This window comes from Nymphaea colorata, chromosome 2, assembly GCF_008831285.2.
Source record: "Nymphaea colorata isolate Beijing-Zhang1983 chromosome 2, ASM883128v2, whole genome shotgun sequence".
NCBI lineage: Eukaryota > Viridiplantae > Streptophyta > Magnoliopsida > Nymphaeales > Nymphaeaceae > Nymphaea > Nymphaea colorata.
Window position 1 is genome coordinate 28871173 of NC_045139.1, and position 16681 is coordinate 28887853.

The following is a 16681-nucleotide window of genomic DNA, read 5'->3' on the forward strand; positions in this document are numbered from 1 at the left end:
CTTTATAGTTGCTAGTGGAGGAGAGCAGGGTAGGGGGGACTAAGGGCTAGCTGATTGATAGTGTGCTTGACACTTTTTGGACTGCTTAGCTGTAAGATATCATGTCTGGGAGTGTATGTATAATGAAATATCTTGAAAGACAAAGTGCCGGGAGAGGAAAATTTTTAAACTGGCATTCCCTCTACGCTACGGAAGGAGATTAAGGGAGTTAACATTGTTCTTTTGTCGTAAGCTAGCCAAGTGTGGAGATCTAGACAAGTTTTGGAAAGATACTTGGGGAGCGAATATTATGCACTCATATTTCTATGGAGATCTTAATTAGTTGAAGTCAAGGTGGACATGAAATTGACTATTATGTATGGATGTAGTTAAGTAGAGTCGAGCTCGGCTCCACTTGTTTCTTGCTCGGCTCAAGCTTAAGTCGAGCTTGACAAGGTCAGATCGAGCTCGATTCAGATAGGCTAGACTGTGTTGAGCTCGAGTTCAACTTGTTTAAAGATGCCAACCTATATTTCATCACACATCCGCCGCTCAGTACATGCAATACACATACACCAAAAGAAAAAAGGAAACATTTTTGAAATTATTGAAAAAGAGTGTCTTCTGAATCTTTTCACTTTTTTTAATTTTCTTATTTTTTGTCTTTATAAAAGTTATTTTTCTGTTAAATATAGGTGTTTTCATCATGGCCACACTGGCGTAAGAAAATTGCATGCGTACGTAATAACCAGTGGTCACACAGGTAAGCATCGAGAGCTTGGTATTCACGGCCTCTCAAATTTTTTTTTTTTCATTAAAAAATACTTTCAACTTTAGCCTTAAATTCCAAGAACGCATCTGATTTTGTAAGCTATCATATACATCCAAGTATACCGAGATAAAAGATTCTTAGCAGCAATGGGCGCATGAAGAATGTCTTTAAGAACTGGAGTATTAGAAATGTGAATGGGCAATAGACGGACCTGATCCTACAGTCTTCCGGCCCGATAAGGAGTATGAATACTTTAAATCTTTAATGGTACCTTAGGTATTGGTTCCATCACGGACACATATTTGAATCCAAATGCAAAGTTATTACTTCTAAAGACCTTCCTTCTTGACCTATTATTCACGGAAAGAATTGCTTCTTGATCTTGGGAGCAGCAATACTAATTAAAGGACCACATCTGAAAATGATGATTTACTAGATGAAGTATTCTAGCATCATCATATAAAAATGGGTGAATCTTGATTTAGTTTCCAGATGGATGACTTTTGTTCGTCGTTCACAAAATGGCATCCATATATAACAAAATTCGATCCTCCATTTACCAAGTCAACAAGGAAGATAGAGCCGTAATGTGCCTTGTTTAGTTCAGAAATTTGTTCTGCTAAGGGATTCAAGTGCAGGGATGAATCGGAAACAACAAAGGCAACCATGCATAGAAACCAAGGTCCAGTCTTATTTGAATATATATCAAACTGACGGTGCACAGCTAAGTGCTAAACATAGTACCGTCAGTCGAAGATTAGGGAGTACTATAGGTCCTTGGTTTTGATCCACGTAGTCTTGGCTTCAGAGTTTCTTTTCGGAGCAGGGCTTTGGGCAGAAGTGCAAGACATCTGTGCATTGGCACTGCGGAGGAATGGACTTGGTGCATATGCAGCCTTTGCACCCCGGATAACAGTGGTCCTTAATATCTAAGCAATGGCAATCTGGAATACGCGCCCTGGTGCAAACACAACCCGAGTCGCAGCATGGCTTCCAACGAGCATCTACAGCTGCACAACAGGAGAAAGAACAACACAACGGACTCAGAAATGCAAGAACAGATGGAACTTAGTTGAGTAATCATGAGGAAAACCAACTCTCGTCACAGGGAAAGACAAAGTTTCTTTCCAAAAAACCGCATGGTAAACGATTAATTGTAGACTTGAGAGTGCACGTCGATTTATCTCTGCTGCCCGCACTCACACATGCGCTCAGAAATTATACAAATTAAACATGCGAGCACACGGAGAGCAGCCGTGCACCTTCATCCTCAGCGATGATTGAAAGGAGCGGCTCCTCCACTGCTGCATCAAGCCCGAGGACCGAGACAGCAAGAAGGATAGCCATGAAGGCAACCAGAACAGTACTCACTCCCCTCATCTTGGCCTAATACAGTGCTCACACTTACTTCCCTGGCGCATCCATGTGAAGGCGGGGCTATTTATAGACTCAGGACTCGGGAGTTATGCCTTCTCACATGCATGCTTGCAAGCAAGCAAAAGCCCATCCAAGTTGTTTCGGTAATTGACTAGAAGACTGCAGCATTGAGAACGTGTTGGATAAAAGAACTTGTACGCTTTCACATTTTGTATCTTTGCTCGACCGGCTAAGGATGTGACCGCTATGGCAAGATGTCCTCTTCTTCAATTCGATGATATTCTCTGCCTTTGCAAATCCAATTATGTGGCCTACAATCACAGGCCTCTTCTTATCGATTTTTCCTCTCCTGTACAGGTAAGTCTTAAACTACATCCACAAACGACGCTTTCAAGCCTTGAGTGAGTTATCTCAGAGCCTCTGACGTTCAAGTTTCCCCTCAACGCACAATGAACACAAACTAATATTTTCGAATGATCAAACCCAAAAACAAAGATTTCCCTTTCTAGATCCTCACATACATTAGTCACCCCACTGATTCAAAGCTTGAATCTTAATTTGACACCGTCCTTGCAGTTTAAAGGTGGCCGATCGACCTTGTCGTTTCTTTCATTAAGATATGTTGTTGCCTTCTGGTTAAATGGACGAAAATAAAGATGGAGAGCAACATCTTGTTTACTGCTTCTCCGTCATATGAGAGAGAGAAAAAGAGAGGAAAAAAAGAAGCACAAGAGGAGGGTTTGTTACTCGCCTGCCAAGGGTTTTTAGAATACGCGTTCTACGTAAATATGAAAATTACGTGGAATACTTGATGAATCATCTAATCAACCCAATTGATGGTTTAGAATTTAAATGAAATATGTAAACTTCTTCAAAGTAAAAGTTTTCAGTCACTTTTTTGAAAAAAGAGTTGTACACAAGGTAAAACATGAATAATCAGTCAGGTTGACTAAATGACTTGTAATCATTCTCCATAGTTTCAATACTTGCTGAGTTCGGATGTATAATTTTTCTCAATATCTGACTCTTTTTTTTTCGTTTTCATTTTTCTTTTCCACAACCATTCGTTTCAATATCTTAAGTGTGGCAAATTAAATAGACTTGAAAATTGAGTCATATATTTTAGGCTTGCATATTTTACATACCGAACAATTCCTGCGTTAACATATACTTTCTTCCCAGTCGATATCGTATATTTTACATTATCTATAGTTCTTTCCCAGTTAACATCTGCATTTATTTTACCTTTGTCTATAATTCTTTTGCGGTCAACTTCTGCTTTTATTTATTTACCACGTTTATATACCCGTATACTAATGATTGAGACGTAGGAGAAGAACCACAAGATTTTGGTCACGACCCAATTACCTTCTTTAATTTGGAATCTAAATGACTTGATCAATACATCCAATTGGTGAAACGATTTCAATTTGAACCCAATAAAGAGAATCCGCCGATTCAACAGCCAATCTGATTCAAATTTGATTTGCAGCTCCACAATTAAAGCGAAATCTGAAATGAGTACCCAATAAATGTATAATAGCATTGCATAGGAATGCGAATATGAATCTAGATAGTGAAAAGAAATTTGAAATGAATGATGGGTAGTGGGAATAACTTTGGGAAGGTAATGAGGCCTTGGATGGACGCGGATACTAATTCGATGTTTTCTGCACGTTGGAGACAAGGAGGGGAAGGGTAGCGTGAAGTTGGTGCGTGGTAATCACATTCACGAGGACACCGACGCGAATGTGTCAATTGAATAAAGTTAAAAGATCAGGGAGCAATGGTCCCTTCTAATTCGTCCTTTCTTTCTCGTGCCATTCAATTTGTACCCAAATAAAACTCATGCTCCAAGTTCTATCGGGATGTTCAATCAACCAAGAACCTGAATAATCCATTCCTTTCCTCGGCATTGAATATCTGGCTTTCTTGTTTTTCCCTCGAAAGGCTAATGTGCACATGCCAAAAGCATCAAGTCTATCTCTTAGCGATAAGGATCGGACTGCCTACCGTCATGGCCGCTCAAGGCGCCAATATAGGAGAGAAACGAACCCCAGCTACCCTTGCCTTGAGTTGAAGCTCGGACCCTGGCACAGCCTGGACCTTCTGATCGGACCACACTCTGCAGCTCCAGGGGAGCTTGGTCGATTAGCCATGGCGGGGCGGTCAAGCTCGAAAACTTTTGCTCCGGTGCCAACTACCATGGAACTGAAAAGAATGATGGTTAACGGCACATACATATGATAAGGATGCCAGCATCATGGTAAAGATCGTTTGGAAAGGATCATAGCAAAAATCAAGACGATAGATTATGGAAACAGTTACAGTAAAAATCAAGAAACAGTTTTGTTGAAAATGAATACCTTGTAACAGCTCCTTAAAAAGGATCATGGCAAAAATCAAGACGATAGATTATGGAAACAGTTACAGAAAAAATCAGGTTTTGTTGAAAATGATTATCTTGTAACAGCTTCTTAAAATAAAGAGTTACCTCAACTGTAATGCCTATATAAGAGATTGACATACTTTGTCAATTTTAAGGTTAATGGCCTTTCGTGGGTAAAGAAAATATGCTCCACCTTAATCTCCTAAACTTTTTTCTGTTATTGGTTTATGTTTTTCAACAGGAACCCCATCTTTGCTTCCAACTCCTCTGATGGCACCCACACCACACGTACTACGTGGAACTCCAACCAAAACGTCATCACCGACCGCTGCAAATGCTTAGGGAGACTAGGCATGCGACCCTTCGAGCCAACGGTTCAAGATTATTACCACCGCCACTCCAGGGACCCAGCCGCAGCTACCCACAGCCAAAAACCCTCAGCTTCCACCTCCCTTAATGCACTTTAATTTATACTTAAATAATCCAATAAACAGTCACTGGGCAGAAGGATAGAGTATTTTCGTTATATAGTATTACCGTTAGTGTGATGATGGAGGGATTTGAAGGTTATAAATAAAATAAATCATCAGAGTTTGAATGTTAGCAGCAATAATAAGCAGTAGATTGGAAGATGTACCCGCTGTTCCAATGTCTCTAAAGCAAAGGCAATATAAATATTGATGTCTTTTGTTAAAGTAAATGAAGTTTGAGAATGTTTTGGTTTGACATTTCAAATGACCGCTGGATCTGGATGTTTCAGTAGGGAACACCATGAAGTTTATGCAGGTTTCTAACTTATAAGCTACTGAAAATTCTTAATGGACACAATCTTATTTCAGATATTTAATGATCAAATCTAGGGGTATCGACTATAGTAATTGGGTAGGTGCAAAGACTAAATCAACTAATTATAAATCACCCAATCAATTTCACTAATGGTTTACAAGTTGAGTTTCCTTAAACACGGTGAAAGAAAATTACAAAGTTACTGAAATAATTAGAATTGGCATGTACATTGGCGTACCTCATAATCGTCAATCAGGTTGAGGGAAAATAACTGCCCTCAACTTGTAAACGAATTAATATTTTCTCAATGAAAGCGCACGACAGCTTGGTGAGCTCTATACAGAACCGCAGATTGCTGATCACATATTCATAATAGTTTGACATTTTGCGGCAATATGACTTATTAAAAATTACTTTCTTTCACATATTTTACGGGGGAGGCCCATCTTATTTGTCTTTGAGATGGTACATTAGTATCCGCATTCACTTTTTTAGCAGGGTTGACAAGGCTGCGTGGCACCATGGAATCCAATTGGTGACTGCAATATCAGAGACGCACCATCCAAATGCATCCGTATATCAATGGAAGAAGCGGATCAATTTACGCTCCTCTTTCTCGCTTTCATATATATAAAGGGACGATTCAATCCCACCGGATGCCTCATGTTGCCATATTGCTGAACACTTATTTATATTATAAGCTTCATATATATATGACGAACTGTTAAAATTTAAAAATTTACTGCTAAAAAAAGGTACTATATTCTCATTAATGCAGTTCATGATATTGTGATGTTTAGCATTAATCAATTTAATAGCAGGTACCCATACGTTGCTGCACTGAAGAAACTACCACTCACTTGTTATGATATTGTCGGTTGTCAGAAGACATTTATGCAGCTACCTGATTTTTGCCTTTGATCACAAACATATCTACGATTTTGTGATCTTAGAGGTGGACCAGTTAGAGTGAGGAACAAAAAGAAATGACAAGAATTCATGGTTTGCTCATCTATCTTCTTCTTCTTCTTCTTCTCATCCAACATTTGATTTCGACGTTGATGGTAAAAAACAAAATTTCGATTCAATAACAAGTGGAAATGAAACTTGAAAGAAAACAACCCCAGGTCGCTTTATTTAGAACCTGCTGCAGTAGCAGTGATCATGAGTCATCACAATTAATATTGGGAGACCTTATTTAGACAAGTAGCTAGACACTTGGGAAACTCATTCCATCCTCTTCATCACTTCATTAGCTGCTCAGCACGGCTTTACGAGACTCGGTGCATGGTGTGTGGCAGTAGCTAGGATTAATATCCACACATCTGCAACCAGGAGGATAAGATAGTGTACATATACATAAACCACATGCGGGAGGACAGGAGGCCGCGTAATAGATATCACCACACATGCACTCTGACAAGGTGCAGACGCAATTGTCGCAGCAGTTCTCTCCATCTCTTGTACCTGCAAAAATTTCAGCAGAAGAAGTTCACCTTCACTTTTTGAAATGCTTGTCCCCGAGGTCGATGGACCAATAATGCAGGGATGGATCTAGGAAGCATTATTATACCCTTCATAGATGTTATGGTGGAACGTTAATTGTTTCTTCTCCAGTGCATGTCATTAACATCTGTCAGCAAAATGCGCTTCCTAGTGTTTATGCAAAGCAGCCGGCCGCGGGTTTTCTCAAGGGCATATCATGTGGAAGATTTCTTTGGAAAATTTTAAATTTACCTTCTTTTAAAGATGAATGGTGGGTTTGAAAATGAAATTAGTGGGAATCACTCGAACCTGAACTTGCTAATGAAAAGGAAAAATTAAGGAAATAGCGATATACGGGAAAACTTCCACTGCAACGGTTCTTACCGGCGCTGAAAGCATCGAGGAAAACAGGCAGGTTTTTTCTGGCAGCTTCAGCCCTTGGATTAGCAGTAAAGATGGCAAGAGTTGCCAGGAGCAGGCCGATAAGCACAACACCCTTGCCCTCCATCTTTTTCCAAACTTCCCTCAACCCACAATGCACACTAATCTTCTAGCTCTCGACAAAGCCGCCACAGTTTGATCAGCACTCGCTTGCCTCATTTATAGATCCACGGGTTGGATATTAATGTCACATTATGGACAATATGACTTAGCGTTTCTTTCAAACACTGTATTATTGGGGAGACACATCTTCTCGTCTTTCATAAGGTACTCTATATTCCTCGATATCTGTGCATATGTATATTGTACATTATCTATCTATAATTGTTTCCCTGTTAACATCTACTTTTATTTTAAATCTTTCTACAATTCTTTCACGGCATTTATTTATTTGGCATGCATATGACAAACACATACTACCACGTTTATGTACCCGTATATGAATGATTGAGACGTAGGAGATGAACCACAAGATTTTGGTCACGACCCAATTACCTACTTTAATTAAGAATCTAAATGAATTGATTAATACATCCAATTAGTGAAACGATTTCAAATTGGACACAATAAAGAGATTCCGCCGATTCAACAGCCAATCTGATTCAGATGTGGTATGCAGTTCCACAATTAAAGCGAAATCTGAAATGAGTACCCAATAAATGTATAATCACATTGCATATGAATGCGAATATGAATCTAGATAGTGAAAAGAAATTTGAAATGGATAATGGGGAGTGGGAATAACTTTGGGAAGGTAATGATGCCTTAGATGAACGTGGATATTCGACGTTTTCTGCAGGTTGGAGACAAGGAGGGGAAGGGTAGCGTGAAGTTGGTGCGTGGTAATCACATTCACGAGGACACCGACGCGAATGTGTCAATTGAATAAAGTTAAAAGATCAGGGAGCAATGGTCCCTCCTAATTCGTCCTTTCCTTCTCGCGCCTTTCAATTTGTACCCATATAAAACTCGTGCTCCAAGTTCTATCAGGATGTTCAATCAACAAAGAGCCTGAATAATCCATTCCTGCGCAATGCATATCTGGCTTCCTTGTTTTTTCTTTGGAAGGCTAATGTCCACATGCCTAAAGCATCAAGTCTGATCTCTTATTAGCGATAAGGATCGGCCGGCCTTCCGTCATGGCCGCTCAAGGAGACAAGGCGAAAATATAGGAGAGAAGCGAACCCCAGCTAGCGTTGCCTTGATTTGTATGTTCGGGCCGGGCTGCGACCAACTCAGGTCGGGGGTGGGTTTCGATCGATCGTCGTTTTGAAAAGGTGATTTTCTTCACATTTCCATGTTAATTTGGGGGGATTGCCTCTTTATTAACTGGGGCATTTCGGTCATTTGGGCAACCATTGAGTTCAATGTTGTGTTAAGTGCCCACCCCAGGTTCCACCATTATAGTTGTGAACCTGGTGATATGCACCACATTGGTGCAAATTTTTTTCTGCATTAGTATGGTTAATGACTAAAGTACCCTTGGTTTACATTGAAAAATACTTTTTATAACGACAAAATTGAAAATAGGAAAAAGATTATGGAGAATTTTTTTAGTAGATTGCCAAAATGTCCTTCCTGCCTGCTGGGTGTGTGGGCATCCATTGAATCCTTTGAGTGAGAATTTCAAAAACAAGATCAAACACACCCTTCAGGCCTACTTAACGTAATGCGCAGTTTAATTAATTTTCAAACATATTGTTCAGTTAAAAGTAGTTTATTTATTTTTATATCAAGGCATAGATTCCATTTTTGTTGTTTAGTATTCTACCAAAAGAATGCATACTTTACTATCCTAAAACTAATTCTTGGACGTATAACAGGGAAAAATTGGAAAGTTTCCTTAAACAACTTGTCCAACCTGAGTAAAACCTAACTCAATCTCTGTTTCTCTAACCCAACATCGGAGTTGTTCCTGCGTGTGTTCGGGGTGGAACGTGAACGACAACAGGCGCGTACCTGAACCCTTGCAGCCGTTGAAGCTCGGACCCTGGCCCAGCCTGGACCTACTGATCGGACCACACTCGAGGCGGTCAAGCTCGGAAACTTTGGCTCCGGTGCCAACTACCGATGGAACCCCGTCTCTGCCTCCAACTCCTCTGATGGCATCCACCGCACATGCACTGCATGGAACTCCAACCAAAACGTCATCACCCACCGCTGCAAATGCTTAGAGGGAGACCACGCATGCGACCCTTCGAGCCAATGGTTCTAGATTAGTACCAACACCACTCCTGGGACACAGCTGCAGCTACCCACCAGCGAAAAACCCTCAGCTTCCCCTTCCTTAATGCACTTTAATTTGTACGTAAATAATCCAATATACAGAAGCATAGAGTATTTTCTTATATAGTATTACCGTTAGTGGGATGGTGGAGGGATTTGAAGGTTGCAAAGAAATAAATGATTAGATTTTGAATGTTAGCAGACTAGTTTTAGTAGCAGCAATGTTAAGTAGTAGATTGGAAGATGTATCCGTTATTCCGCTGTCTCTAAAGCAAAGGCAATAAAAATATTGATGTCTTTTGTTAAAGTAAAGGAAGTTTGGGAATGTATTGGTTTGACATTTCAAATGACCGCTGGATCTGGATGTTTCAATAGGGGATAGCATGAAGTTTATGCAGGTTTCTAATTGTAAGCTACTGAAAATTCTTAATGGACACAATCTTATTTCAGATATTTAATGCTCAAATCTAGGGGTATCGATTATAGGAATTGGGTAGATGCAAAGACTATACGAACTAATTATAAGTCACCCAATCAATTTGATTAATGGTTTAGAAGTTGAGTTTCTTTAAAGACGGTGAAAGAAAATTACAATGTGACTGAAATAATTAGAATTGGCATATATAGTACCGCACCCCATAATCGTCAATGAGGTTGATCTAACTTGGGGGCAATAAATATTCAATCTATGTAATCCTTACATTTACTCGATTCTAATATTTTAAAAACTGATCGTTTAACCATAACACCAAATCTAACTAAATTTTGTGGAGTAGAGAAGCGCATGGAGGAAGAAAAAGAACTGGCATATAATATGACAGCTTCTTAAATGAATTTAAAACAAGCCAAAGAATACCGGGCTGTATGACACGCCTTGTGTTTTTAAAATGAAAAGGTTGCAAGTCCCGGCTAAAAATTGATATTTGGGTCGGATATATGAAACCTGAAGAGATACTCAATCGTACACGTGCGTGGGATTTAATAAATATGACTATATTCATTACTTCAGTTTAGATTAATTTAAACTTGACGGCGTCTTGCTTGTACTCCTGCATAGGGTTCCAAACAGGTCAGGTTCGGTCTAGCCAGAGCGAGCCCAGCCTAGTGCTGAGAACATTATCTCGCCCTGGACCTCAATGAGATCGAGGTGGGCCCACAGTGCAAATTAAGTCCGAAACAGGAGTTCATTATTCATACGAGTTACCCAGTAAATCCAAACTGGTCACCTGACCCGCCCATGCATTTCCAAAATTCATAGTTTTCTTAAAGACTAAATGAAAAATTTTCTTATTGTGTTCCAAGATCACATCAAAAGTTAGTATGAAATATTTGGATAAAAGAAGGTTGTCTGAATTTAGATCTGATCACATAAAACCAAGTAAAAAGCAGAACTGGATAAAACCTTTGTCCTACCTAGACCCAAACTGGCCTCTTAGTAGGAGTGAAACTAGAAAATTCTAGTTAAAAGGGCATTATGTATAAAATTTTAAATTTTTAAGAAGCACCAATATGTTGCACCCCAAAAGGCATGCAGATGTTGCACCCAAAACGATCAACATGGTCCTTCAAAGATGCGAAAGACAAAGTTTTGATTTGATAACACGTGGAAACCAACCTTCAAAGGAAACAACCCAAGGTTACTTTATTATTTAGAAACTGCAGTAGCAGTGATCGAGAGTCATCGCAACCAAGCTTGGGAGACCTTATTTAGACATGTGGCAGGACACTTGGGATGTTAATTCCACCCTCTTCATCACTTAAGTAGTTGCTTAGCACGGCTTTACGAGACGTGCTGCTGCTGCTGCATGATGTGTTGCAGTAGCTAGGATCAAGGACATAACATACATTCAGGAGGAACAGTTAGTTGATCACATATACAAGCGTCGCATGCAGCAGGGTAGGAGGTCCGAACATCAGCACATCTGCACTCTGACAAGGCACAGACGCATGTGTCGCAGCAGTCCGCTGCAGCCTTTGGACCTGCACAAAATTTCATCACATCTGAAAATGCTTGCCACGAACGCACAGGTGGAAGAGCTGAATAATGGTAGTCGAAAGCATCATTACCCATCGCAGATTTTAGAATGGAACATCAAATGTTTCTTCCCCAGCCTCTATTTCTTTTTTACTTATTGTGAACTGAATGCTACTAGCTGATGCAAAGAAGGATCAAGAATATAGACACTTCCATGGTAACATACGCTTACCGGCAGTGAAAGCATCAAGAAGAAAAGGTAGGTTTATTCGGGCAGCTTCAACCCTTGGGCTAGCTAGCAGTAAAGATGGCAATAGTTGCCGGCAGCAGGAGAAGCAGAAAACTCTTGCTCTCCATCTCTTTGGAAATTAACTGCCCTCAACTTGTAAACGAACTAATATTTTCTCAATAAAAGCGCACGACAGCTTGGTCAGCTCTATGTAGAACCGCAGATTGCTGATCACATGTTCATATTAGTTTCACAATTTTCGGCAATATGACTTATTAAACATTAACTTCTTTCACATATTTTATGAGGGAGGCCCACCTTATTTGTCTTTCAGATGGTACATTAGTGTCCGCATTCACTTTGTTAGCAGGGTTGACAAGGCTGCGTGGCACCATGGAAACCAATTGGTGACTGCAATGTTACAGACGCACCAACCAAGTGCATCCGTATATCAATGGAAGAAGCCGATCGCTCCTCTTTCTCACTTTCATATATATATAAAGGGACGATTCAATCCCACCGGATGCCTCATGTTGCCATATTGCTGAACACTTATTCATATTATAAGTTTCATATATATATGACGAACTGTTAAAATTTAAAAATTTACTACTAAAAAAAGGTACCATATTCTCATTAATGCAGTTTATGATATGGTGACGTTTAGCATTAATTAATTTAATAGTATTACCATTCACTTGTTATGGTATTGTCGGTTGTCAAAAGACATTTATGCACTTACCTGATTTTTGACTTTGATCACAAACATATCTACGACTTGTGATCTTAGCGGTGGACCAGTTAGAGTGAGGAACAAAAAGAAATGGCAAGAATTCATGGTTTACTCATCTATCTTCTTCTTCTTCTTATCCAGCATTTGATTTAGACGTTGATGGTAAAAGACAAATTTTCGATTCAACAACAAGTGGAAATGAAACTTAAAAGAAAACAACCCAAGGTCGCTTTATTTAGAACCTGCTGCAGTAGCAGTGATCATGAGTCGTCACAACTAAGATTGGGAGACCTTATTTAGACGTAGCTAGACACTTGGGATGCTCATTCCATCCTCTTCATCACTTCATTAGTTACTAAGCACGGCTTTACGAGACGCGGTGCATGGTGTGTTGCAGTAGCTAGGATTAATATCAAAACATCTGCAACTAGGAGGAACAGATAGTGTACATGCACAAAAAAAACATGCAGCAGGACAGGAGGTCCCGACATCAGCACACATGCACTCCGACAAGTTGCAGACGCATTGGTTGCAGCAGTTCTCTCCATCGCTGGTTCCTGCAAAAAATTCATCAGAAGTTCACCTTCACTTTTTGAAATGCTTTGTCCCGGAGGTCGATGGACCAATAATGTAGGGATGGATCTAGGAAGCATTATTATACCCTTCATAGATTTTATGGTGGAACGTTAATTGTTTCTTCTCCAGTGCATGTCATTAACATCTGTCAGCAAAATGCGCTTCCTAGTGTTTATGCAAAGCAGCCGGCCGCGGGTTTTCAAGGGCATATCTTGTGGAAGATTTCTTTGGAAAATTTTAAATTGCCTTCTTTTAAAGATGAATGGTGGGTTTGAAAATGAAATTAGTGGGAGTGACTCGAACCCGAACTTGCTAATTATACGGGAAAACTTCCACTGAAACTGTTCTTACCGGTGCTGAAAGCATCGTGAAAAACAGGCAGGTTTATTCTGGCAGCTTCAGCGCTTGGATTAGCAGTAAAGATGGCAAGAGTTGCCAAAAGCAGGCCGAGAAGCACAACACCGTTGCCCTCCATCTTCTTCGAAACTTCCCTCAGCCCACAATGCACCCTAATCTTCTAGCTCTCGACAAACCCCACCACAGTTTGATCAGCACTCGCTTCAAACGTGCCTCATTTATAGATCCACGGATTGAATATTAATGTCACATTATGGACAATATGGCATTAGCATTTCTTTCAAACACTGTATTATTGGGGGGACACACTTTCTCGTCTTTCAGAAGGTACACTATTGTCCGCATTCACTTTTCTATGACAGTTGGCACCATGGACGCCTTCAGAGCACCAGCCACCTTTAAATCCCCATTTGAATGAAGTGGGAAGGACTAGTTCATCAATCTATGCCTCTCGCTCTCTCTCTCTCTCTCTCTTCTCGATCATAATACATTTTCCAATTTATGCACTCTCCCTCTCCCTTATATATATATATATATATATATATATATATATATATATATATATATAAGCAGAGAAAGAGAGAAAATGAGAGAAAAGACGGGTGAAAAATCCATTGTTGTTAAAGGCATGAATGTAAGGTAACGATTGAGCTTATTATGAGGCTCGAAGAATAAGCGTTGAGGCGTTGATGCATTAACTTAAAGAATATCAATACAAATAACAAAAATTTGAAAAAAAAAAAAAAGTTAAAGTGAGAGTAAACAAACATATAAAAAGCACACTAATTAGCTGCTTCACAAATAAATAAATAAATAAATATACCTTTTGTTGTGCAACCGAAAATGACGGGAGAGAGTTTTCATTTTGGACAGCGAAGGGCGCACTTGGTCCCGCAGACGCCGATCTTTGATGTCGCATTTGGTGAAACTTTTCCTTGCAAGTGTATTGCCTTATCTACGTTTGGTTATTGCTATAGAAAGCTCTGATGTTCCATGGTTAAAATATGATGATGAAGAAAACCATTGACAAAGTTCATTAATTAAAGCCGAATCACATAAAATGCTTGTTTTCTCTTGATTACATGTTTCAAACTACTTGGTATAAGAGTCAATGACCGAACATGTAAAATTAATCATGGCTGATGCTGATAGTTGTTTTGTTGCATAATGCTGTAGTAGCGAACGCAGAGTGCATTTTAATTAAAATCCTCCAGATACCAAATAGCTAGCAAGGTTGCTTATATTCTCTTTGAATGGTATAAATTGCTTCTCTTGGTCAAAATCCGTTACTCTGTATATACTTCATCGTAGATTTAAGATTGGCTATTTAATGGTGAAATTCTTTGACCAAGTTCGTAACAACCAAAGATTTTGTTATCGCATATCAGCCAGGAATGAAGTGGATTAATAGCCTAATCATTTTTCAATTATAAATCATGAGAGACTACTCCTTTTTCACTTTTCCTAGATACCAAGTTATCTCAACAAATTAAAACAGAAAAGCCAGTGGTTGCTGACCTCATAGACGGCATAGGCAATGTCCAGCCTTGTTATGTGAGATTTATAGGCCTCCAGCTTTTCCACGATCGAGTATTCGTTCCTTAGGAAGGTCAAGTGGAATCCTTGAGATTTTGTCACTCATGATCAAGCTTCTGTTAATAAATTGTGTTGCCTTCCTTTGTCAACTTGAGATGGTTAAAGGCCTACACCATTGGCACTCAAGAGTCCCTTTTCTTTTTTCCCATATACTTTTAAGAGAACATGAGCCTAATTAGTTCCTAGTTTGGAAAGTTGCTTAGACACCTCTGAAGGATCAAAGGAACAAATTAGAGAAAATATCAGTCATCAAAGGTGTTCTCTTTGGACATTGTCCACAGCAGCCAAGGATTAATATCCTTCTTTTCTCTCAGACGTCTTCAGAGAACATGGACAGGTTCACATTAAAGGTGAAAGGGCAAGGACCCGTTACAGCTTATTTGGAAACATTATCCAGATTGCAACCGTTGCCCAAAAATTTGGAGATGGCGATTATAATAATGAATTTCAGCCAATAAATATTTCTTTCTTTAACACATCCTTTTCCTCCATCTTTTACCAAAGTTCACTCAAGACACACATCAATCTTCTTTAAACACGAGTGACACCAATGTGCCAAGCTATAGGCCTGCCTATCTACTTATACCAAAGATATCGGGCTAATGCTTCATTAATTAGATGTAATTACCCGATTTATTCTACTTTTAATTTTCAGAACAGTAATAACTTGGCACCTTTCGACCATTTGGTTCATAAATTAAGTTTACAAAGCAATGTGGTTCATATGCGGATCGGGTGACTACAAAACCTTGTGATATATGGGTGGAGCCCTGTGTCAATTATATTAATTCCACAAGCACTGGGGGTTTGTCCCTTGTGGCTTTTACAATGGAGTAGAGGAATCTCTGCATAATTTAAACGTTACCGTCAGATATTGAAACTGGTCATGTGTACACCCTTATACACAAAAAAATTGTGGGTATGTGCAGTGACCAAAATACCTTTGATTAAGTAAAAATGAGAGCCTTTTTATAAGGATAAAAAATGGGTTATAAAAATGTCAAAAATTTAAAATGTACATTTTCTTATAAAACACCACCTGATGCACGCAACTAGATCTCACCGGAAATGGAGAGTAAAGCGGGGGACGTGAAGGTTGTTAGGGTGCATGGTGAAGCCAATTATCATTCTAGTCTTCTTCTCTTCTTTCGTTTTGATCTTTTTAGCTGTCACAGGTGGAGAGAAGGTGGTGCCATTTTTCTTTTCTCATTGTCTTTTGTCTTTTCTTTGTTAGTTATATGTGTCATACTGTTGTGTTGCATGAAATTTAGTGCACCAGTATGGTTAGTGACAAAAGCATTTCTGGTTCACACAAAAAAGACAAGTTTTTAATAAGATAAAAATAAAAATAAAAATAAAAATGAAATGAAATGAAATGAAATGACTATAAAAAACATGTTTCTTTTTAAATTACAAAAACATCCCCCTTCTTTCACTGCGTAAATAAGCGGCGGATTCAACCTTTACTAAACCAATGTGTACCATAAGTGCAATTTTTCGAAAGGGAAGAGGAAAAGCACTTAGCTAGTTAGCTTTTTTAATTTCTACTTAGTTCTTTTCCCTTCTAGCTTGAACTGCTTTTGCTTTAAACTCCAACTGAGAAACATTCGAAGATTGTCCCGTGCTAGCTGATTCCATGTTTTACCGATTTCCTCCTTAAACTTTACTAGCGTGCATTAAGATTATCTTTTCTCTACGCATATAAGAAGCTGAAAATATAATTAGGAAACTAATATAATGACATTTAATTTACAGAAAGC

The 16681-nt window shown here is 39.1% G+C and overlaps 2 protein-coding genes across 2 annotated transcripts; both read right to left on the bottom strand.

Annotated features, from left to right (window-relative positions):
• Positions 1-1422: 1422 nt before the first annotated feature.
• LOC116246702 (Bowman-Birk type proteinase inhibitor-like) lies at positions 1423-2177 on the bottom strand. The gene is made up of 2 exons (XM_031618526.2): positions 2014-2177; positions 1423-1761 (listed from the first exon to the last, which is right to left on the bottom strand). The coding sequence occupies exons 1-2, from the start codon at positions 2129-2131 to the stop codon at positions 1556-1558; spliced, it is 324 nt and encodes a 107-aa protein (XP_031474386.1). The 5' UTR covers positions 2132-2177; the 3' UTR covers positions 1423-1555.
• Positions 2178-6404: 4227 nt separating this feature from the next.
• LOC116248634 (Bowman-Birk type trypsin inhibitor-like) lies at positions 6405-7378 on the bottom strand. Its single transcript, XM_031621540.2, has 2 exons — positions 7173-7378; positions 6405-6770 (listed from the first exon to the last, which is right to left on the bottom strand). The coding sequence occupies exons 1-2, from the start codon at positions 7294-7296 to the stop codon at positions 6556-6558; spliced, it is 339 nt and encodes a 112-aa protein (XP_031477400.1). The 5' UTR covers positions 7297-7378; the 3' UTR covers positions 6405-6555.
• Positions 7379-16681: the final 9303 nt, after the last annotated feature.